Source organism: Balaenoptera physalus (assembly GCF_965194825.1).
Source record: "Balaenoptera physalus genome assembly, chromosome: 9".
Lineage (NCBI taxonomy): Eukaryota > Metazoa > Chordata > Mammalia > Artiodactyla > Balaenopteridae > Balaenoptera > Balaenoptera physalus.
In genome coordinates this window covers 107,914,139-107,940,562 of record NC_138888.1, presented here as the reverse complement: position 1 = coordinate 107,940,562, position 26,424 = coordinate 107,914,139, and the positions used below count along the sequence as shown (strand labels likewise).

Sequence of the window (26,424 nt, the reverse complement as noted above, 5' to 3'; positions counted from 1 at the left end):
CACACTAGGAAGTCCCTTCACAGGCGGAGGCTGTGTGTGGCGGAGGGGCGGAGCTTTGGACCCATGGAGGAGAGCGCAGCCACAGGGGTGTGGAGGACAAAGTGGAGAGGTTCATGCACAGAGGATCGGTGCTGACCAGCACTCACCAGCCCAAGAGGCTTGTCTGCTCACCCGCCGGGGCGAGTGGGGGCTGGGACCTGAGGCTCGGGCTTCGGTCGGATCCCAGGGAGAGGACTGGGGGTGGCTGCACGAACACAGCCTGAAGGGGCTAGTGCGCGACGGCTAGCCAGGAGGGAGTCCGGGAAAAGGTCTGGAGCTGCCGAAGAGGCAAGAGACCATTGTTTCGGGGTGCGTGAGGAGAGGGGATTCAGAGCACCGCCTAAATGAGCTCCAGAGACGGGCGCGAGCCACAGCAATCAGCGCAGACCCCAGAGACGAGCATGAGACGCTAAGGCCGCTGCTGCCACCACCAAGAAGCTTGTGTGCGAGCACAGATCACTCTCCACACCGCCCCTCCTGGGAGCCTGTGCAGCCCGCCACTGCCAGGGTCCCGTGATCCAGGGACAACCTCCCCAGGTGAACGCACCGTGCACCTCAGGCTGGTGCAATGTCACACTGGTTTCTGCTGCCACAGACTCACCCCAAATCCGTGCCCCTCCCTTCCCCCGGCCTGAGTGAGCCAGAGCCCCGGAATCACCTGCTCCTTTAACCCTGTCCTGTCTGAGCAAAGAGACGCCCTCAGGCCACCTACACACAGAGGCGGGTCCAAATCCAAAGCTGAATCCCAGGAGCTGTGTGAACAAAGAAGAGAAAGGGAAATTTCTCTCAGCAGCCTCAGGAGCAGCAGATTAAATCTCCACAGTCAACTTGATGTACCCTGCATCTGTGCAATACCAGAATAAACAACGAATCATCCCAAATTGAGGAGGTGGACTTTGGGAGCAAAGATATATATATTTTCCCCTTTTTCTCTATTTGTGAGTGTGTATGTGTGTGCTTCTGTGTGTGATTTTGTCTGTATAGCTTTGCTTTTACCATTTGTCTTAGGGTTGTATCCGTCCGTTTTTGTTTTTTTTTTTTAATTAAAAAAATTTTTTCTTAATAATTATTTTTTTACTTTTTATTTTAATAAATTTATTCTATTTTATTTTACTTTATTTTTCTGTTTTATTTTATCTTATTTCTTTCATTCTTTCTATTTTTTTCTCCATTTTATGCTGAGCCATGTGGATGAAAGGCTCTTGGTGCTCAAGCCAGGCATCACGGCCGTGTCTCTGAGGTGGGAGAGCCAACTGGTCCACAAGAGACCTACCAGCTCCACATAATATCAAATGGTGAAAATCTCTCAGAGATCTCCATCTCAACAACAAGACCCAGCTTCACTCAACGACCAGCAAGCTACAGTGCTGGAAACCCTATGCCAAACAACTAGCAAGACAGGAACACAACCCCATCCATTATCAGAGAGGCAGCCTAAAATCATAATAAGGCCACAGGCACCCCAGAACACACCACCAGACGTGGACCTATGCACCAGAAAGACAAGATCCAGCCTCATCCAGCAGAACACAGGCACTAGTCCCCTCCACCAGGAAGCCTACACAACCTACTGAACCAACCTTAACCACTTGGGACAGACACCAAAAACAACGGGAACTACGAACCTGCAGCCTGCAAAAAGGAGACCCCAAACACAGTAAGTTAAGCAAAATGAGAAGATAGAAAAACACACAGCAGATGAAGGAGCAAGGTAAAAACCCACCAGACCTAACAAATGAAGAGGAAATAGGCAGTCTACCTGAAAAAGAATTCAGAATAATGATAGTAAAGCTGATCCAAAATCTTAGAAATAGAATAGAGAAAATACAAGAAATGTATAACAAAGACCTAGAAGAACTAAAGAGCAAACAAACAATGATGAACAACACAATAAATGAAATTAGAAATTCTCTACAAGGGATCAATAGCAGAATAACTGAGGCAGAAGAATGGATAGGTGACCTGGAAGATAAAATAGTGGAAGAAACTACTGCAGAGCAGAATAAAAAAAAAAGAATGAAAAGAACTGAGGACAGTCTCAGCGACCTCTGGGACAACATTAAATGCACCAACATTTGAATTATAGGAATCCCAGAAGAAAAAGACAAAAAGAAAGGGACTGAGAAAATACTTGAAGAGATTATAGTTGAAAACGTCCCTAATATGGGAAAGGAAATAGTCAATGAAGTCCAAGAAGCACAGAGAGTCCCATACAGGATTAATCCAAGGAGCAACACGTCAAGACACATATTAATCAAACTATTAAAAATTAAATACAAAGAAAAAATATTAAAAGCAGCAAGGGAAAAACCACAAATAACACACAAGGGAATCCCCATAAGGTTAACAGCTAATCTTTCAGCAGAAACTCTGCAAGCCAGAAGGGAGTGGCAGGACATATTTAAAGTGATGAAGGAGAAAAACCTACAACCAAGATTACACTACCCAGCAAGGATCTCATTCAGATTTGATGGAGAAATTAAAACCTTTACTGACAAGCAAGAGCTAAGAAAATTCAGCACCACCAAACCAGCATTACAACAAATGCTAAAGGAACTTCTCTAGGCAGGAAACACAAGAGAAGGAAAAGATCTAAAATAACAAACCCAAAACATTTGAGAAAATGGGAATAGGAACATACATATCGATAATCACCTAAATGTAAATGGATTAAGTGCTCCAACCAAAAGATATAGACTGGCTGAATGGATACAAAAACAAGACCTGTATATATGCTGTCTACAAGAGACCCACTTCAGACCTAGGGACACATACAGACTGAAAGTGAGGGGATGGAAAGAGATATTCCATGCAAATGGAAATCAAAAGAAAGCTGGAGTAGCAATTCTCATATCAGACCAAATAGACTTTAAAATAAAGACTATTACAAGAGACAAAGAAGGACACTATATAATGATCAAGGGATTGATCCAAGAAGAAGGTATAACAATTGTAAATATTTATGCACCCAATATAGGAGCACCTCAATACATAAGGCAAATACTAACAGCCAAAAACGGGAAATCGACAGTATCACAATCATTGTAGGGGACTTTAACACCCCACTTTCACCAATGGACAGATCATCCAAAATGAAAATAAATAAGAAAACACAAGCTTTAAACGTTACATTAAAATAGATGGACTTAATTGATATTTCTAGGACATTCCATCCAAAAACAACAGAATACATATTCTTCTCACATGCTCATTGAACATTCTCCAGAACAGATTTTATCTTGGGTCACAAATCAAGCTTTTGTAAATTTAAGAAAATTGAAATCGTATCAAGTATCCTTTCTGACCACAAAGCTATGAAACCAGATATCAATTACAGGAAAAAACCTGTAAAAAATACAAGCATATGGACGCTAAACAATACACTACTTAATAACCAAGAGATCACTGAAGATATCAAAGAGGAAATCAAAAAATACTTAGAAACAAATGACAATGAAAACACGAAGACCCAAAAGGTGTGGGATGCAGCAAAAGCAGTTCTAAGAGGGAAGTTTATAGCAATACAATCCTACCTTAAGAAATAAGAAACATCTCAAATAAACAACCTAACCTTACACCTAAAGCAATTAGAGAAAGAAGAACAAAAAAACCCCAAAGTTAGTAGAAGGAAAGAAATCAAAAAGATCAGATCAGAAATAAATGCAAAAGAAATGAGGGAAATGATAGCAAAGATCAATAAAACTAAAACCTGGTTCTTTGCGAAGATAAACAAAATTGATAAACCATTAGCCAGACTCATCAAGAGAAAAAGGGAGAAGACTCAAATCAATAGAATTAGAAATGAAAAAGGAGAACAATTGACACTGCAGAAATACAAAGGATCATGAAAGATTACTACAAGCAACTCTATGCCAATAAAATGGACAACCTGGAAGAAATGGACAAATTCTTAGAAATGCACAACTTTCCTAGACTGAACCAGGAAGAAATAGAAAATATAAACAGACCAATCACAAGCACTGAAATTGAAACTGTGATTAAAAATCTTCCAACAAACAAAAAAGCCCAGGACCAGATAGTTTCACAGGCAAATTCTATCAAACATTTAGAGATGTGCTAACACCTATACTTCTCAAACTCTTCCAAAATATAGCAGAGGGAGGAACACTCCCAAACTCATTCTACAAGGCCACCATCACCCTGATACCAAAACCAGACAAAGATGTCACAAAGAAAGAAAACTACAGGCCAATATCACTGATGAACATAGATGCAAAAATCCTCAACAAAATACCAAGAAACAGAATCTGACAGCACATTAAAAGGATCTTACACCATGATCAAGTGGGGTTTATACCAGGAATGCAAGGATTCTTCAATATACGCAAATCAACAAATGTGATACACCATATTAACAAATTAAGGAGAAAAACCATATGATCATTTCAATCGATGCAGAGAAAGTTTTCAACAGAATTCAACATCCATTTATGATAAAAACCCTGCAGAAAGTAGGCATAGAGGGAAGTTTCCTCAACACAGTAAAGGCCATATATGACAAACCCACAGCCAACATCGTCCTCAATGGTGAAAAACTGAAACCATTTCCACTAAGTTCAGGAAGAAGACAAGGTTGTCCACTCTCACCACTATTATTCACCGTAGTTTTGGAAGTTTTAGCCACAGCAATCAGAGAAGAAAAAGAAATAAAAGGAATCCAAATCGGAAAATAAGAAGTAAAACTGTCACTGTTTGCAGATGACATGAGAATTGCATATGACATGACATTCATAGAGAATCCTAAAGATGCTACCAGAACACTACTAGAGTTAATCAATGAATTTGGTAAAGTAGCAGGATACAAAATTAAGGCACAGAAATCTCTAGCATTCCTATACACTAATGATGAAAAATCTGAAAGTGAAATTAAGAAAACACTCCCATTTTCCATTGCAACAAAAAGAATAAAATATCTAGGAATAAACCTACCTAAGGAGACAAAAGTTCTGCATGCAGAAAATTATAAGACACTGATGAAAGAAATTAAAGATGATACAAATAGATGGAGAGATATATGATGTTCTTAGATGGGAAGAATCAACATTGTGAAAATGACTCTACTACCCAAAGCAATCTACAGATTCAATGCAATCCCTATCAAACTACCACTGGCATTTTTCACAGAACTAGAACAAAAAATTTCACTATTTGTATGGAAACACAAAAGACTCTGAATAGCCAAAGCAATCTTGAGAAAGAAAAACAGAGCTGGAGGAATCAGGCTCCCTGACTTCAGACTATACTACAAAGCTACAGTAATCAAGACCGCATGGTACTGGCACAAAAACAAAAATATAGATCAATGGAACAGGATAGAAAGCTCAGAGATAAACCCACGTATATATGGTCACCTTATCTTTGATAAAGGAGGCAAGAATATACAGTGGAGAAAAGACAACCTCTTCAATAAGTGGTGCTGGGAAAAGTGGACAGGTACATGTAAAAGTATGAAATTAAAACACTCCCTAACACCAAACACAAAAATAAACTCAAAATGGATTAAAGACTTAAATGTAAGGCCAGACACTATCAAACTCTTAGAGGAAACCATAGGCAGAACACTCTATGATATAAATCACAGCAAGATACTTTTTGACCCAGCTCCTAGAGAACTGGAAATAAAAACAAAAATAAACAAATGGGACCTAATGAAACTTAAAATCCTTTGCACAGCAAAGGAAACCATAAACAAGAACAAAAGACAACTCTCAGAATGGGAGAAAATATTTGCAAATGAAGCAACTGACAAAGGATTAATCTCCAAAATTTACAAGCAGCTCAATCAGCTCAATAACAAAAAAACAAACAACCCAATCCAAAAATGGGCAGAAGACCTAAATAGACATTTCTCCAAAGAAGATATACAGATTGCCAACAGACACATGAAAGAATGCTCAACATCATTAATCATTAGAGAAATACAAATCAAAACTACAATGAGATATCGTCTCACACCAGTCAGAATGGCCACCATCAAATAATCTACAAACATTGAAAGCTGGAGAGGGTGTGGAGAAAAGGGAACCCTCTTGCACTGTTGGTGGGAATGTAAATTGATACAGCCACTATGGAGAAAACTATGGAGGTTCCTTTAAAAACTAAAAATAGAACTACCATACGACCCAGCAATCCCACTACTGGGCATATACCCTGAGAAAACCATAATTCAAAAAGAGACATGTACCAAAATGTTCATTGCAGCTCTATTTACAATAGCCAGGACATGGACGCAACCTAAGTGTCCATCATCAGATGAATGGATAAAGAAGGTGTGCCACGTATATACAATGGACTATTACTCAGCCATAAAAAGAAACGGAATTGAATTATTTGTATTGAGGTGGATGGGCCTAGAGTCTGTCATACAGAGTGAAGTAAGTCAGAAAGAGAAAAACAAATACCGTATGCTAACACATATATATGGAATCTAAAAAAAAAAAAAAAAAAAAACGGTCATGAAGAACCTAGGGGCAATATGGGAATAAAGACACAGACCTACTAGAGAATGGACTTGAGGATATGGGGAGAGGAAGGGTAAGCTGTGACAAAGTGAGAGAGTGGCATGGACATACATACACTACCAAACATAAAATAGATAGCTAGTGGGAAGCAGCCGCATAGCACAGGGAGAGCAGCACAGTGCTTTGTGACCACCTTCAGGGATGGGATAGGGATGGTGGGAGGGAGGGAGATGCAAGAAGCAAGTGATATGGGAACATATGTATATGTATAACTGATTCACTTTGTTATAAAGCAGAAACTAACACACCATTGTAAAGCAATTATACTCCAATAAAGATGTTTAATAAAAAAAAAAAGAAGCAAGGCACTCTGTGAAAAACAGAACTGTATTTTTTTTTAAAGAGTAGTGAAGCGCTAAAGTTAGTAAAATCGACACAATTTAACACAAAGTTAAACATGTGTCTGTGATGTAATCAGCTTCAATCTATGCCTCTAAAACATATCTTGATATCAGTCTCTTATAAATGGTATAAATACAGTAGAATAACTTAAAATAAACTTCTCACCTCATCTATTTGATGATTTTGGCATGAGATGGTATTAAATAGCCGCAGGGTGATTACACATGCAAAAGTCTAATTTTTGTCATAGTGGAGATAACAGGAAGTATAAAGTCAAACAGACCTATGTTCATACCATGGCTCTTACCCTTTATCAATTTTTGACCTGAAGCAAGTTAACTCCTATAAACATCATTTTCTTATCAGTTAAATATGAATTATAATAGTTACTTTAAAGGGTTATTATAAGAATCGCATAAGATAATGCAGTAAAAGAACAGGTGCACAGTACATAGGTAATTAATTCTAGTTGCCTGAATCCCTTTAATGGTGGTTACTTTAGGCTCTTATGAAAGAGACACACATCATCTCAGAAACGAACCAGTCCCTAAGTAAACTTATGATTGATAAAGAGTCACTGATTCCAAGAGTACATGATGTCATTACTGAGTGCTCGGCTTCAACTGCTTCCCAATAATGTTACCACCCAATTAATTTATTATATTTTCTAGCTTCTAGACACTTCACTGGCAACAAGGAAATGAGAAGGTGTGAAATTTAAATCAATCTATTTCCCCCTTGAGTTTCCAAGCTGTAATCTCAGGTGTTTTAAAATTACCCAGTTCATCAGGTTTTCCATTTATTATTGGTTCAGAGCTCAAGAAACATAGAAAATCATTATAATTTTACACACATGAATATCTACTTTGAATTATTCCAGCTGGAATCTTAATACACATAGCAATGTTGCTGGTGTTTGGTCACTGTTGATAGTATAGAATACTTTTTGTCCAGGTTTTCTTTGGCGTTATCAATATAACAGAGAATTCAGTAATATACACCCTGGAAATATGAACTAGAAAAATCTAACATATTATCCCATATCACAACTTAGTCATGTCAAAAAATGTGTTGCAAAAATAATGAGAAGATATTCTGAGGGCACTATTTTTCTTAATGATTTCTCTTAACCTCTTTTTATTTTTCTTCATTGTATTCACTACTGGCTAATCATGACACAGTTAATGAACTACCAGCTAAGTCCACCAGGGCTCTGCAAGTGCCCCAGCCTGACGGAAGTCTCTGCTCTAAAAAACAAAAAACAAAAAAAAAACAAAAAAAAAAACAACAAAAAAAGAAGCTGGGAAAACCTGTTTTATGACATTATCCTTAAGAGTAACTTTACTCTTATGAAAGTGACCAGTCTAGCTATATTTCTGAAAAGCACCAGATAATCTATAAAATGAAGTTCTCAACCAATTTATTTCCTTATTTATCCTCCAAGAGAAGCAAACTTTCATGTATGATGCAGGGCTGCTTATTTTGAAAAGGGAAGTCATTTTATACTTTGAAAAGTTCTCAAAAATCATCATATTCTTTGATTTTTCAGAGAAAAACACTGTGTCCCAGATAGCCTGAGTATGTTGTTCCAAACTGACCAGAAACTGACGGGGGCCTGGAACCGAGGAAGCAGCCATCTCATTTTCTACTCAGACCCCACTCCAGAAAACACGCTTCTTGGTGGTAATTTCTCACACTAAGGTATTTTCAAAGGTAGAGTTGAGGAATGTATAAATAAATTTTAAAAATGGTTTTATACCCCAAAGAGCAATTGCTAACCACAATTACTATTCCATATAAGTGTTTCCTATTTTTTCAGGAAGTGCATTTTGGTGCAAGAAACAAAGGCTTTAATGTGGCTTCTTTAGTAACAGAATAAGAACGTTTCTGCTGAAATTAAACACACACTAACTAATGTTTCACCCACCAAAGCAACTTAAGAATATTATTTGGTTTTAGAAAAGCCCTGGCACATCTTTAAAAAAATCATATCCACGTGATTATTAGTGCAACCAGGTCCATTCTGTGCAACAGTGGCTGCTGTTTCCTGCTGAAGCCAGCACTTGTGGGCCCAGCTCTCCAGCAGGACATGGAACAATATGGATGCTGAGGAGTTTGTGCCCAGTGCCACTTCCAGGCTGATTTCCTTCACAAAGTCTGAATGGAAGAAAACCCCCTCCCACCTGACTGGAGTCCCCTGCAAGCTGAGAAACACGGCCGCCTAGCTGGCTGGGCAGATGGAAAGATAAAGCAGAGGCAAATAAGAGAGAAAGGGATCTGATATCCTAATTAAATTTTCTTACCTGCTGAGCAGTATCTGAACATTTTTTCAGAGTTTCTAAAACAGCAGATTGAGACTCTGGGTTGAAAAGGAAGAAGACAGGCAATATGTTAAAGAGAAAATTTTCCCATTTCTTCGATTGCAAAATGAAACTAACTATAATATACCTTCAGCCGTAATAAGCACACAAACACCCAGGCTACCTTTCAGTTATACCTCCGTGTTATGAGGACATGATTGCTTTTGAGTACATGTAACACACAAAATGACACACTCATGTCATTAGGCATTTTTTAAATTAGCTCTACCCCCTTCTTTACACATCAGTCATGATAATTTGTCTCAATAGCTAGTTTCTACTTTGTTCCAGGAAGTATCTGCCAAGACATTCACAGTTCATATTATTCACTTAAGTCTGTACAGTGACAGAAGCCAACTCCCCAGTCTGGAAGGGTGGGATCTTGGATGCCTTACCTGACTATTGACAACTGACCTTCCACTTTCAGTGAGAGGTAATGAGTGCTCACCAAGAGGCAATGAGTAATTGTCATTTGAGAACCTACAGGACTGAAAATTCTTCATGCTGGAAAACCTAAGGGATAACCAAGGCCATGTTTTCTTTTGTTTTTTAAGGTAGGGGATACTTTCTTCTAAGTGAAGCTTGCACGGGAGTTACATAAAAACCTAAGAGAACCTCCAGGAACCCCCAGCACTCTGTGGATGGGAGTCTGAGAACGACTCCCCTTGCCCATCCTGGGCATCTGCGGTGAGGAACCAAGGCCCTGACACAGCGGCTGGTGGTGATACAAAGACGAATCTGTCTCCTGACCTTCACTCTGCTCCCTGCCCTCAACTGGCATGCAGACCAGACAACTGACAGCACACAGCTGTCGCTCTGGGGAATACTTCAGACCTTCCTAGTTCAGCAGCATTTTAGTTCATGTATGTGACAATGCATAGAAAAAGTAAAAGGCATTCGTGGTTTAAATCGTACAACATATTGCTAAACTACATAGAAAGTTCTCATTTCACTTGGATTAAAGCATCGTCTCCACCTAGGCCCACGGACCTCCTTCCACCTGCCCATACCCCTACTTCTCTGGCTCCACACCCGCTCACAGGGCTCTGGCCACACTGGCCTTCCTGCTACCCTGTAACACGCCAGTCCCGCTCCAGCCACAGGATCTCCCATGGAGTCAGGGGGAGAATGTCTGCCCTCGCCCCCACCCGTTCCCGGGAGCCCTCCGTTCCCTCTCTCTCTCCACAGTGTGGATCCTCTAAGGAAAGGCTGCAGAACTCACTTGTTTGCTGACCTCACTCTCACCTCGACTAAGTCAAACGCTGTGAAGAGAGAGAGTTTGTAGATTCTTCCTTAATGAGTCCCCAGCACCCACAACAGTGCCTGGCGCACCACAGATGTTAAAAATATGTGTTGAGTAGTTGTGGGAGGGGATGAAAGGAGAGATCAAAGAATGAAGAAACCATGGAAGCGAAGCAGCAGCCCCAGGAAAGTGGGCACTGGGCAGTCATTAGGCCTGCACCTGAGCTCAGAGAGCATCTTTCAGAACAAAATCACTGAGAACAGCATGACGTAATCACTCACCAACACGTGTCACTGTGGCAACAGAATATTAACACTGCAGGCATTTTCCCAAATACTGCATTTCACTAAGTTAATCAAAACATTTGTCTCTTACCCTGACAAATTTCTACTCTGAACTCAACACCAGAGTTGGCCAGTTTTGAAGAAAGAGTTTTAACATCAAAGCAAAGACAGTGGAGACCTTCAAGATGGTGGAGGAGTAAGACATGGAGATCACCTTCCTCCCCACAAATACATCAGATATATATTTACCTGTGGAACAACTCCTACAAAACACCTACTGAATGCTGGAAGAAGACCTCAGACTTCCCAAAAGACAAGAAACTCCCCACGTACCAGGGTAGGGCAAAAGAAAAAAGAAAAAACAGAGACAAAATAATAGGGATGGGACCTGTACCTCTGGGAGGGAGCTGTGAAGGAGGAAAAGTTTCCACACACTAGGAAGCCCCTTCACTGGCGGAGATGGGGGGTGGGTGGGTGGAAGCTTCAGAGTCACAGAGGAGAGTGCAGCAACAGGGGTGCAGAGGGCAAAGCGGAGAGATTCCTGCACAGAGGATGGGTGCCGACCAGCACTCACCAGCCCGAGAGGATTGTCTGCTCACCTGCCGGGAAGGGTGGGGGCTGGGAGCTGAGGCTCGGGCTTCGGAGGTCAGATCTCAGGGAGAGGACTGGGGTTGGCTGTGTGAACAGCCTGAAGGGGGCTAGTGCATCACAGCTAACCAGGAGGGAGTCCGGGAAAAAGTCTGGAACTGCCGAACAGGCAAGAGACTTTTTCTTGTCTCTTCGTTTCACAGTGTGTGAGGAGAGGGGATACAGAGAACCACCTAAACGAGCTCCAGAGACGGGAGCAAGCTGCGGTATCAGTGCAGACCCCATGAGATGCTAAGGCTGCTGCTACAGCCACCAAGAAGCCTGTGTGCAAGCACAGGTCACTATCCACACCTCCCCTCCTGGGAGCCTGTGCAACCCTCCACTGCCAGGGTCCCGTGATCCAGGGACAACTTCCCCGGGAAAAAACACAGTGCACCTCAGGCTGTTGCAATGTCATGCTGGCCTCTGCCACCACAGGCTCACCCTACATTCCATACCCATCCCTCCCCCTGGCCTGAATGAGCCAAAGCCCCCTAATCAGCTGTTACTTTAACCCCGTCCTGTCTGAACGAAGAACAGACACCCTCAGGTGACCTACATGCAGAGACGGGGCCAAATCCAAAGATGAACACAGGAGCTGTGCAAACAAAGAAGAGAAAGGGAAATTTCTCCCAGCAGCCTCAGGAGCAGCGGATTAAATCTCCACAATCAACTTGAACCCTGCATCTGTAGAGTACCTGAATAGACAACAAATCATCCTAAATTAGGCAGTGGATTTGGGAAGCAACAATATATATATATTTTTTTTCCTTTTTCTCTTTTTCTGGGTGTGTATGTCTGTGCTTCTGTGTGTGATTTTGTCAGTATAGCTTGGCTTTTACCATTTGTCCTAGGGTTCTTTCTGTCCTTTTTTTTTTTTTTTTAGTATAGTTTTAGCACTTCTTATCATAGGTGGATTTGTTTTTTGGTATGGTTGCTCTCTTCTTTCTTTGCCTCTTTCTTTTTTTATTACTTTTTATTATTTTTTAATTTTTAATAATTATTTTTTATTTTTATTTTAATAACTTTAATTTAATTTTATTTTTCTTTCCTTCTTTTTTTTTCTCCCTTTTATTCTGAGCCACGTAGATGACAGGGTCTTGGTGCTCCAGCCAGGTATCAGGCCTGTGCCTCTGAGGTGGGAGAGCTGAGTTCAGGATATTGGTCCACCAGAGACCTCCCAGCTGCACATAATATCAAACTGTGAAAATCTCCCAGAGACCTCTATCTCAATGCCAAGACCCAGCTCCACTTAATGATGAGCAAGCTACAGTGCTGGACACCATATGCCAGACAACTGGCAAGACAGGAACACAACCCCACCCAATAGCAGAAAGGCTGCCTAAAATCATAATAAGATCATAGACACCCCAAAACACACTACCAGATGCGGACCTGTCCACCAGAAAGACAAGATCCAGCCTCATCCATAAGAACATAGTCACCATGCCCTCCACCAGGAACCCTGCAAAACCCACTGAACCACACTTAGCCACTGGGGGCAGATACCAAAAACAACAGGAACTACGAACCTGCAGCCTGCAAAAAGGAGACCCCAAACACAGTAAGTTAAGCAAAATGAGAAGACAGAGAAACACACAGCAGATGAAGGAGCAAGGGAAAAATCTACCAGACCAAAAAAATGAGGAGGAAATAGGCAGTCTACCTGAAAAATAATTCAGAGTAATGATAGTAAAGATGATCCAAAATCTTTGAAATAGAATGGAGAAAATACAAGAAACGTTTAACAAAACCTAGAAAAACTAAAGACCAAACAATGATGAACAACATAATAAATGAAATTTAAAATTCTCTAGAACAAATCAATAACAGAATAACTGAGGCAGAAGAACGGATAAGTGACCTGGAAGATAAAATAGTGGAAATAACTACAGAAGAGCAGAATAAAGAGCAAAGAATGTAAAGAATTCAGGACGCCAGTCCCTCCCATCAGGAAACTTGCACAGAGCTCTTAGATAACCTCATCCACAAGAGGGCAGACAGCATAAGCAAGAAGAACTACAATCCTGCAGCCTGTGGAACAAAAACCACATTCAAAGAAAGATAGACAAGATGAAAAGGCAGACGGCTATGTATCAGATGAAGGAACAAGATAAAACCCCAGAAAAACAACTAAATGAAGTGGAGATAGGCAAAGTTCCAGTAAAAGAATTCAGAATAATGATAGTGAAGGTGATCCAGGACCTCGGAAAAAAATGGAGGCAAGGATCAAGAAGATGCAAGAAATGTTTAACAAAGACCTAGAAGAATTAAAGAACAAACAAACAGAGATGAACAATACAATAACTGAAATTAAAACTACATAGAAGGAATCAATAGGCAGAAGAACGGATACGTGACCTGGAAGACAGAATGGTGGAATTCACTGATGTGCAACAGACTAAAGAAAACAGAGTGAAAGAAATGAAGACAGCCTAAGAGACTTCTGGGACAACATTAAATGCAACAACATTCGCATTATAGGGGTCCCAGGAGGAGAAGAGAGAGAGAAAGCACCAGAGAAAATATTTGAAGAGATTATAGTCGAAAATTCCCTAATAAGGGAAAGGAAATAGCCACCAAGTGCAGGAAGTGCAGAGAGTCCCATACAGGGCAAACCCAAGGAGAAACACGCCGAGACACATCATAATCAAATTGACAAAAATTAAAGACAAAGAAAAATTATTGAAAGCAGCAAGGGAAAAATGACAAATAACATACAAGGGAACTCCCATAAGGTTAACAGCTGATTTCTCAGCAGAAACTCTACAAGCTAGAAGTGAGTGGCATGATATACTTAAAGTGATGAAAGGGAAGAACCTACAACCAAGATTACTCTACCCAGCAAGGATCTCTTTCAGATTCGATGGAGAAATCAAAAGCTTTAAAGACAAGCAAAAGCTAAGAGAATTCAGCACCACCAAACCAGCTCTACAACAAATGCTAAAGGAACTTCTCTAAGTGGGAAACACAAGAGAAGAAAACGAACTACAAAAACAAACCCAAAACAATTAAGAAAACGGTGATAGGAACATACATATCGATAATAACCTTAAACGTGAATGGATTAAATGCTCCAACCAAAAGACACAGGCTTGCTGAATGGATACAAAAACAAGACCCATATATATGCTGTCTACAAGAGACCCACTTCAGACCTAAGGACACATACAGACTGAAAGTGTGGGGATGGAAAAAGACATTCCATGCAAATGGAAATCAAACGAAAGCTAGAGTAGCAATACTCATATCAGATAAAATAGACTTTAAAATAAAGAATGTTACAGGAGACAAGGAAGAACACTACATAATGATCAAGGGATCAATCCAAGAAGAAGATATAAAAGTTATAAATATATATGCACCCAACATAGGAGCACCTCAATACATAAGGCAACTGCTAACAGCTATAAAAGGGGAAATCAAAAGTAACACAATAATAGTGGGGGACTTTAACACCTCACTTACACCAATGGACAGATCATCCAAAATGAAAATAAATAAGGAAATAGAAACTTTAATGACAAAATATACCAGATAGATTTAATTGATTTTTACAGGACATTCCATCCAAAAACAGCAGATTACAATTTCTTCCAAAGTGCACATGGAACATTTTCCAGGATAGATCTCATCTTGGGTCACAAATCAAGCCTCAGTAAATTTAAGAAAATTGAAATCATATCAAGCATCTTTTCTGACCACAATGCTATGAGAATAGAAATCAATTACAGGGGAATAAAGTAAAAATCAGAAACATGGAAGCTAAACAATATGTTACTAAATAACCAAGAGATCACTGAAGAAATCAGAGAGGAAATCAAAAAATACCCAGAGACAAGTGACCATGAAAACACGACGATCCAAAACCTATGGGATGCAGCAAAAGCAGTTATAAGAGGGAAGTTTGTAGCTATACAAGCCTACCTCAAGAAACAAGAAAAATCTAAAATAAACAATGCAACCTTACACCTAAAGGAACTAGAGAAAGAAGAACAAACAAAACCCAAAGTTAGCAGAAGGAAAAAAATCATAAAGATCAGAGCAGAAATAAATGAAATAAAAACAAAGAAAACAATAGCAAAGATCAATAAAACTAAAAGCTGGTTCTTTGAGAAGATAAACAAAATTGATAAACCTTTAGCCAGACTCATCAGGAAAAAAAGGGAGAGGACCCAAACCAATAAAATTAGAAATGAAAAAGTAGAAGTTACAACAGACACCGCAGAAATACAAAGTATCCTACGAGACTACTACAAGCAACTCTATGCCAATAAAATAGACAACCTGGAAGAAATGGACAAATTCTTAGAAAGGTATAACCTTCCAAGACTGAACCAGGAAGAATCAGAAAATATGAACAGACCAATCACAAGTAATGGAATTGAAACTGTGATTAAAAATCTTCCAACAAACAAAAGTCCAGGACCAGATGGCTTCACAGGTGAATTCTATCAAACATTTAGAGAAGAGCTAACACCAATCCTTCTGAAACTCTTCCAAAAAATTGCAGAGGAAGGAACACACCAAAACTCATTCTACGAGGCGACCATCACCCTGATACCAACACCAGACAAAGATACTACAAAAAAGGAAAATTACACACCAATATCACTGATGAATATAGATGCAAAAATCCTCAACAAAATACAAGCAAACAGAATCCCACAGCACATTAAAAGGACGATACACCAAGATCAAGTGGAATTTATCACAGGGATACAAAGATTCTTCAATATGTGCAAATCAATCAATATTATACACCATATTAACAAATTGAAAGATAAAAAACATATGATAATCTCAGTAGATTCAGAAAAAGCTTTTGAGAAAATTCAACACCAATTATGATAAAAACTCTGCAGAAAGTGGACATAGAGGGAACCTACCTCAACATAATAAAGGTCATATACAACAAACCCACAGAAAACATCATTCTTAATGGTGAAAAACTGAAAGCATTTCCTATAAGATCAAGAACAAGAAAAGGATGTCCACTCTCACCACTATTACTCAACATAGTTTTGGAAGTCCTAGACACAGCAATCAGAGAAGAAAAAGAAATAAAAGGAATACAAATTGGAAAAGAAGTAAAACTGTCACTATTTGCAGATTACATGATACTATACATAGAGAATCCTAAAGATGCCACCAGAAAACTACCAAATCTAATCAATGAATTTGGTAAAGTATCAGGATACAAGATTAATGCACAGAAGTCTTTTGCATTCCTATACAGTAATGATGAAATATTTGAAAGAGAAATTAAGGAAACACTCCCATTTACCATTGCAACAAAAAGAATAAAATACTTAGGAACAAACCTACCTAAGGAGACAAAAGACCTGTATGCAGAAAAGTATAAGACACTAATGAAAGTAATTAAAGATGGTACAAACAGGTGGAGAGATATACCATGTTCTTGGATTGGAAGAATCAACATTGTGAAAATGACTATACTACCCAAAGCAATCTACAGATTCAATGCAATCCCTATCAAATTACCAATGGCATTTTTTATGGAACTAGAACAAAAAAATATTAAAATATGTATGGAGACACAAAAGACCCCGAATAGTCAAAGCAGACTTGAGGGAAAGAAATGGAGCTGGAGGAATCAGACTATACTACAAAGCTACAGTAATCAAGACAATATGGTACTGGTACAAAAACAGAAATATAGATCAATGTAACAAAATAGAAAGCCCAGAGATAAACCAAAGCACATATGGTCACCTTATCTTTGATAAAGGAGGCAAGCATATACAGTGGAGAAAAGACAGCCTCTTCAATAAGTGGTGCTGGAAAAACTGGACAGGTACATGTAAAAGTATGAAATTAGAACACTCCCCAACACCATACACAAAAATAAACTCAAAATGGATTAAAGGCTTAAATGTAAGGCCAAACACAGTCAAACTCTTAGAGGAAAACATAGGCAGAGCACTCTATGACATATATCACAGCAAGATCCTTTTTGACCCAGCCCCTAAAGAAATGGAAGTAAAGATAAAAATAAACAAATGGGACCTAATGAAACTTGAAAGCTTTTGCACAGCAAAGGAAACCATAAACAAGAACAAAAGACAACACTCAGAATAGGAGAAAATATTTGCAAATGAAGGAACTGACAAAGGATTAATCTCTAAAATTTACAAGCAGCTCATTCAGCTCAATAACAAAAAAACAAACAACCCAATCCAAAAATGGGCAGAAGACCTAAATAGACATTTCTCTAAAGAAGATATACAGATTGCCAACAAACACATGAAAGAATGCTCAACTTCATTAATCGTTAGAGAAATGCAAAACAAAACTACAATGAGATATCATCTCACACCAGTCAGAATGGCCATCATCAAAAAATCTAGAAACAATAAATGCTGGAGAGGGAGTGGAGGAAAGGGAACACTCTTGCACTGTTGGTGGGAATGTAAATTGATACAGCCATTATGGAGAAAACTATGGAGGTTCCTTTAAAAACTAAAAATAGAACTACCATATGACCCAGCAGTCCCACTACCAGGCGTATACCCTGAGAAAACCATAGTTCAAAAAGAGTCATGTACCAAAATGTTCATTGCAGCTCTATTTACAATAGCCAGGACATGGAAGCAACCTAAGTGTCCATCATCAGATGAATGGATAAAGAAGGTGTGGCACATATATACAATGGAATATTACTCAGCCATAAAAAGAAACGAAATGGAGTTATTTGCAGTGAGGTGGATGGAGTTAGAGTCTGTCATACAAAGTGAAGTAAGTCAGAAAAAGAAAAACAAATACAGTATGCTAACACATATATATGGAATCTAAGGAAAAATAAAAGGGGTCATGAAGAACCTAGTGGCAAGATGGGAATAAAGACACAGACCTACTAGAGAATGGACTTGAGGATATAGGGAGCAGGAAGGGTAAGATGTGACAAAGTGAGAGAGTGGCATGGACATATATACATTACCAAACGTAAAATAGATAGCTAGTGGGAAGCAACCGCATAGCACAGGGAGATCAGGTCTGTGCTTTGTGACCACATAGAGGGGTGCGATAGGGAGGGTGGGAGGGAGGAAGATGCAAGAGGGAAGAGATATGGGAACATATGTATATGTATAACTGATTCACTTTGTTATAAACAGAAACTAACACACCATTGTAAAGCAATTATACTCCAATAAAGATGTTAAAAAAAAAGAATGAAATTAGAACACTCCCTAACACCATACACAAAAATAAATTCAAAATGGTTTAGAGACCTAAATCTAAGACTGGACACTATAAAACTCTTAGAGGAAAACATAAGAAGAACACTCTTTGACATAAATCACAGCAAGATCTTTTTTGATCCACCTCCTAAAGTAATAGAAATAAAAAGAAAAGTAAACAAATGGGACCTAATGAAACTTCAAAGCTTTTGTACAACAAAGGAAACCATAAACAAGACGAAAAGGTAACCCTCAGAATGGGAGATAATATTTGCAAATGAATCATCGAACAAAGGATTAATCTCCAAAATATATAAACAGCACATGCAGCTCAATATTAAAAAAACAAACAACCCAATCCAAAAATGGGCAGAAGGCCTAAATAGACATTTCTCCAAAGAAGACATACAAATGGCCAAGAAGCACATGAAAAGCTTCTCAACATCACTAATTATTAGAGAAATGCAATTCAAAACTACAATGAGGTATCACCTCACACCAGTTAGAATGGGCATCATCAGAAAATCTACAAACAATAAATGCTGGAGAGGGTGTGGAGAAAAGGGAACCCTCTTGCACTCTTGGTGGGAATGTAAATTGATACAGCCACTATGGAGAACAGTATGGAGGTTCCTTAAAAAGTTACAAATAGAACTACCATACGACCCAGCATTCCACTCCTGGGCATATACCCTGAGAAAACCATAATTCAAAAAGAGTCATGTACCACAATGTTCACTGCAGCACTATTTACAATAGCCAGGACATGGAAGCAACCTAAGTGTCCACTGACAGATGAATGGATAAAGAAGATGTGGCACATATATACAATGGAATATTACTCAGCCATAAAAAGGAATGAAATTGGGTCATTTTTAGAGACATGGATGGATCTAGAGACTGTCATACAGACTGAAGTAAGTCAGAAGGAGAAAAACAAATATCGTATATTAACACATATATGTGGAACATAGAAAAATGGTACAGATGAACTGGTTTGCAGGGCAGAAATGGAGACACAGATGTAAAGAACAAGCATATGGACACCAAGGGGGGAAAGTGGCGGGGGGGTAGGTAGTGTGATGAAGTGGGAGATTGGGATTGACATGTATACACTGATATGTGTAAAATGGATAACTAATAAGAACCTGCTGTATAAAAAAATAAAATTAAATTAAAAAAAAAACTTATTGAAATTGATCGATTCTACTATATCTACTCCTAGCTATTTCCTAACCAGTAAGTAATTTTTTTTTTGCTAGGGTTTATTTCTTTTTTAAAAAAACATTTTTATTGGAGTATAATTGCTTTACAATGGTGTTAGTTTCCGCTGTATAACAAAGTGAATCAGCTATAGATAAACATATATCCCCATATCTCCTCCCACTTGCGTCTCCCTCCCACCCGCCCTATCCCATCCCTCTAGGTGGACACAAAGCACTGAGCTGATCTCCCTGTGCTATGTGACTGCTTCCCACTAGCTATCTATTCTACATTTGCTGATGTATATATGTCCATGCCACTCTCTCACTTTGTCTCAGCTTACCCTTCCCCCTCTCTGTGTCCTCAAGTCCATGCTCTACATCTACATCTTTATTCCTGTCCTGCCCCTAGGTTCTTCAGAACCTGTTTTTTTTTTTTTTTAGATTTCATATATATGTGTTAGCATATGGTATTTGTTTTTCTCTTTCTGACTTACTTCACTCTGTATGACAGACTCTAGGTCCATCCACCTCACTACAAATAACTCAATTTTGTTTCTTTTTATGGCTGAGTAATATTCGATTGTATATATGTGCCACATCTTCTTTATCCATTCATCTGTCAATGGACACTTAGGTTGCTTCCATGTCCTGGCTGTTGTAAATAGAGCTGCAATAAACATTGTGGTACAGGTCTCTTTGAATTATGGTTTTCTCAGGGTTTATACCCAGTAGTGGGATTGCTTAACCAGTAAGTAATTTTTAACATAAACAATAAAATAGTGTATTTAATGGGATCAATACTTTTAGTTATATGCTCTTCCTTTTAAAACTAAGTATGATTTTATGTGTTTGTTTTTTTCAGGTGTTATTATGTCAGCACCCCCTCGTCTCTGAATGTCTACCTTGGCCCTTGATCAACTGTTCTCTGCAACACAGGAAACTCAGAGCCCTACACAGAACACGTGTCCTACATTGTATCTCTTGTATGGGGTTCATTTCAGAGAGTATAGTCCACCAAGTAAATACTAAGCAGTGTTTCAAAAGCATTGGACAGTAAAAGAGGGACATGCAGGGTTGGGTGTGGGTCCCCATTCAGTGCCTCAGTGCAGAGAAGAAACAGGTAAATGCATCGCTCCAGGACTGGGAGAAAAACAGAGGTTATAAGCACTAGGCCCCTCTGCAGACCTTTGGGCAGGAGCCTAGAATAAAGTCCCTGACAGTGTGGGTCATTGTTGACTTTAAAGGAAACTCATGAGTTAGATAATGAGTGCATTCTGAATGCCAGTCTACACTTTAACACACTCAGACAGTTCTTAAAGTATCCCTGTGTGGTAGGTGTTAACCTCACTACACTGTACAGGGGAAGAAACCAAGTACAGCGGTTAGGAACCTTGCCCAAGGTCACAAAGCTGAAGTGTGGCAGAGCCCAAGCTCCCTGCTTTTAAGCTAAACTCTTCACTACAAGTCCCGATTAGGCTTCTACCCAGCATCTTTCTCTCAATAAGCCAATGGGGGGTGGGAAATATCAAATTCATAACACCCATGCTACCATTTATGAAAATGGGATGAGGGAGACATTTCTGAATTGTAATAATGCCCTTCTATTTACTCTTCACTTATGGATCACATGTCAATATTCCTAATCAATCCACCAAGAAGAAGCTGGGAATTTATTATGCTGAAATGAAAAAAGAAGCAAGTAATAAACCAAATTCCATAAAAATGTTTTTACAGAAATAGGATTCTTAATTCAATACAGTAAATATAAAGTGCTTTCCTAGTTTCAGGCTCCATATAAAGGTGACATTAATCTCATGTTACTTTCAAAATACTTCAAAAATAACACAAAATACTTTAGTATGACAAGGACAAAGAGAAAAAGCAACCAAAAAGAAATATTTTTTGGAAAAATATTACATCTAAACACTGAATAATTTTTTAATTACTTAAAATTTTAATTTAGTAAAACGTGTATCTCTATTTTGCCTCTGTCAGTTATCTCTGAAGGCAAAGGAAAAAAATGAAGAAAATTTCAAAGAAAGCAGTGAGGGAAGAGACAGGGGAAAGAGGTATGGTGGCTGCCACCCTTGAAGCCAGTAGGCAGAAATTTCTTATGAGCTCTCAGCCCATGCAAGGTGTGCAGCTTCCCCCCGGGTGGTGGCCACAGCTGGACCCTGAAGCAGTGGTTCTTGGACTTCATATACACTGTAGTAACTGGACAACCCAGTGCCCTCTTCCCCAGACCTCAGCAGCCTTGAAGATGGGGCATAAGAATTTTCAATTTAACAAGCTTCACAGTGATTTAGCCTGAGTTATATGCAGATTATAATCTAAGAAATACTTGGAAGAGAAACCCAGACTCAATACGCAGTAGGTGTTTCAGAGGTATTCGATGTTACTTTCAGAATATTCACTCTTCCCAGGGGCCTACCAGTGTCCGTATCCTTGGTCCTGTGTTCTTCATCAGGAGGTTTAGATGGTGGCCAAGCAGCTGGGACTCTCCTGGGGAACTGACCTTCTATATAATCCAGTGAGTGTGTGGGTTGACTAACTGCAGCCCAGGTGTAAAGTTGATCTTGCTATATTTCCAAAAAAAAAAAAAAAATTAAGCTATTTAAATTCAATCATGAAAAAACTGGAGTCTTCTTAATTGATATTTGCAACATCATTTCTATCATAAACATACGTGTGATGTGCATATATATACAAGCAAATATGCATAAAACATTAAACAGCCTTTTATACTAGTCAATGTAGATTCATCACATAAACATTCCTTCACACAGTCTTTTCATTTTCATAACCATACGTGTTTCAACTTCTATTCTATGGTAAGATGTAAGTCTCTTTCTTTGGGGGTAGGAGGCCATGTGGGCCTGCAGATAATTACAAGTTCAGAAAATCCACTCAGTCACAGAGCCCCCTGATGAGGCATCTTCAATGCACTGGAATATGCTGTCCCTTTGAAATCTGTTTAAACACTTGTGGCAAAGTCAGAGGACAGGCAGCGCTTGGCACCCAGGATAATAAAAGCTTCCTCGCCTTCAACAGCAGAAAGCCCAGGAAACTGATTATCGTGCATCCAGGTTGAGGACTGTTTGGGAGACAAACTATGAAAATAAAATAAATGAACCTGCCAAGAAAAAAAGAACTGTGCAGGGATCTGGCAGAGAAAGCTCTTCCAAGCTGCAGACCAACAGAATCCAGACAGAATGAGAAGCAGGCTTGTAACTACACCTCGTGCCAGGAAGCCAAGAGGGAACCTCACAAAGCAGGCCACACTGAGGCCTGTGAACAACTCGGGAAACTGCCTGCTAGGACTGCAGGTTAGCAGTTGCTTCAGGACGCAGGTGCTCAATGTACACAAGCCCTGGGTTCTCTTCGTGACGTCTTCCCTCCTTACAGGTGTATTTCCCTAAACCTTTTGACCAACATAAAAAGTAAAGCAGAGAGAATAACAGAAAAACATGCTGTAACCACCATGCTGAGATTGTGAACTTGACTGAACCGATGGAGAGGCACTGATAGTTCCGTAATTTGTTTAACAAGTTAATTTAAGAACTTCATAAAATATTCTTCAGTGTCAACAGTAAAATACAATGTATAGATCAGTTAGTTTAAGCTTCACCTTTAGGGACAGTCACTGGCCCTAACTGAGAACTCAGATTCCCGGGTCAGTGGTATTGAATTGGAAGTGTCCCAATGCAGACCTGGCCAGCATTTCAGTCAGTCACATCTTTCAAGTACTCATACCTTTTTTTTTTAATTGATTGATTGATTGATTGCTATGTTGGGTCTTCGTTTCTGTGCTAGGGCTTTCTCTAGTTGTGGCGAGCGGGAGCCACTCTTCATCGCAGTGAATAGGCCTCTCACTATCGCAGCCTCTCTTGTTGCGGAGCACAGGCTCCAGACGCGCAGGCTCAGTAGTTGTGGCTCACGGACCCAGTTGCTCCGTGGCATGTGGGATCTTCCCAGACCAGGGCGCAAACCCGTGTCCCCTGCATTGGCAGGCAGATTCTCAACCACTGTGCCACCAGGGAAGCCCCCAAGTATTCATACCTTGATTGACACAAGTGGCTTTGCTATTTGTGCTGCTGAATATTAAAAGTAGCTTTTCCAGCACTGTTGACAATAGCCAAAACATGGGATCAACCTAAATATCCATCAACAGATAAATGGATAAAGAAGATGTGGTACATATATACAATGGAATATTACTCAACCATAAAAAGGAATGAAATAATGCCATTTGCAGCAACATGGACGGACCTAGAGATTATCATACTAAGTGAAGTAAGTCAGAAAGAGAAAGACAAATATCATATGATATCACTTATATGTAAAATCTAAAATATGACACAAACGAACTTATCTATGAAACAGAAGCAGACTTATAGACATAGAGAACAGACTTGTGGTTGCCAAGGGGGAGGGGAGTGGGGGAGGGATGGATTGGGAGTTTAGGGTTGGTAGATGCAAACTATTACACTTAGAATGGATAAACAACAAGGTCTTACTGTATAGCACAGGGAACTATATTGAATATCCTGTTATAAACCATAATGGAAAATAATATAAAAAAAAAGTCTCTATGTGTATAACTGACACACTTTGCTGTACAGCAGAGTGGCACAACATTGTAAATCAAATCTACTTCAGTAAAAAAAAAAAAAGTAGCTTTTCATTGGCAAAATGAGTGGTTTAATTGGCATGATATTAGAAATGAGCTCTCGTTGGTAAAAGTAAAGGAATTCAATGAATGTGGACCAGCAAAAACATCAGAGAATATCCTCATTCTTAAAAGAACAAGGTAAGACGTGAGCAAGTGGCGATGTCAAGGCTCAATGCCCTGATGGTGCTGCATCCAGTGCTGGTCTAGGAAGCAACTCCTAGTCTGTCAGCAACCACTCGGCACAGAATCCTGCCGTCCTCATGTCCACATCACCTGAACCTTCCACGTAAGGAGCAGTCAAGCACTCGCTGCCAGGGGAGAGAGATGTATGTTCCCTAAAAGGGGAACTCTGACTTAGCGTCATCATCCTAATAGTAAACCCATTCAGCCTTGGACTTCATCTGCTCCATATAAAAGAGGCAGCACCAGCAGCTAGGGGGACAAATGGTTGCACTCAGGATTTCATCACTCACTGAAAAACAAAGTTTGCTACAAGCACTCTGCAAAAGCCAGAACAGCCTGGCCAGTCCTGCAGTCTATCAGCCCCACCCCAGGACTGGAATACGTTACAGCCCTGTGATGACAAAACCTCTCCTTCACCGTGTGGCTCCATGAGCAGAAAAGCAACCACAAAGCTTTTTCATGGCTCTTTAACATCTACAGAATCAGATGTCAACTCTTTGAACTGTCGCTTAAGTTTTTCTATATTCCTCCCATTCACCCCCCCAGATTCATCTCCCCGAGTTTCCTAAATCAAGCTCCACTCCACTAGAAGGCCCCACTTCACCTCCCCACCCATGGAATCTAACCGATGATTAAGTCTAGCTGGGGTGTCCCCTCCCCACTCCAAAGTCACAGTGCCAACAGGCTGGCCACCCCTCATGTTGACAGCTACCAGCACGTGCTCCAAATCAGTGGCTGAACATGGTCCTGAGTGTAGCTTGTCACCCCTCAACTGCCTGAACTCCTTCAGGATATGAGGTGTGTACACAAGTCCTGTAAATCTCCCTGAGCACTTCACAATGTTAAGACTCCATAAAAGCCACTTAATATCTACTGAACTGACGCATTTGTCACATAAAAAGAAAAAACAAAAGAGTTGGTTTGTCAACATGAACAGCAGCTGGAGCTGGGGAATCTCATTTTCTACACTTGCTTTTTTTTTTAAACATCTTTATTGCAGTATAATTGCTTTACAATGGTGTGTTAGTTTTTGCTTTTTAACAAAGTGAATCAGCTATACATATGTCCCTGTATCTCTTCCCTCTTGCGTCTCTCTCCCACCCTCCCTATCCCACCCCTCTATGTGCTCACAAAGCACGGAGTTGATCTACCTGTGCTATGCGGCTGCTTCCCACAAGATATATATTTTAATTTGGTAATATATATAAGTCCATGCCACTCTCTCACTTCGTCCCAGCTTACCCATCCCCCTCCCCATGTCACCAAGTCCATTCTCTAGTAGGTCTGAATCTTTATTCCCGTCCTGCCCCAAGGTTCTTCATAACCATTTTTTTTTTATTTTTAGATTCCATATATATGTGTTAGCATATATATTGGAATTTGTTTTTCTCCTCCTGACTTACTTCACTCTGTATGACAGACTCTAGGTCCATCCACCTCACTACAAATAACTCAATTTCGTTTCTCTTTATGGCTAAGTAATATTCCATTGTATATATGTGCCACATCTTCTTTACCCATTTGTCTGTTGATGGACACTTAGGTTGCTTCCATGGCCTGGCTATTGTAAATAATGCTGCAATGAACATTGTGGTACATGACTCTTTGAATTATGGTTTTCTCGGGGTATATGTCCAGTAGTGGGATTACTGGGTCGTATGATAGTTCTTCTTAGATTTTTAAGGAACCTCCACACCATTCTCCATAGTGGCTGTATCAATTTAC

The 26,424-nt window shown here is 39.7% G+C and overlaps 1 protein-coding gene across 1 annotated transcript in view; it reads right to left on the bottom strand.

The window, feature by feature from the left end:
• LOC309667351 (formin-2-like) overlaps positions 1-24,880 on the bottom strand; it is a gene marked incomplete at its 5' end in the record, with an annotated part of 40,094 nt that extends 15,214 nt beyond the window's left edge. Inside the window, 3 exon segments of the mRNA XM_082475728.1 lie at positions 9,227-9,282; positions 22,276-22,423; positions 24,770-24,880. Coding sequence (XP_082331854.1) covers positions 9,227-9,282; positions 22,276-22,423; positions 24,770-24,880 — 315 coding nt within the window.
• Between the last annotated feature and the right edge of the window lie 1,544 nt (positions 24,881-26,424).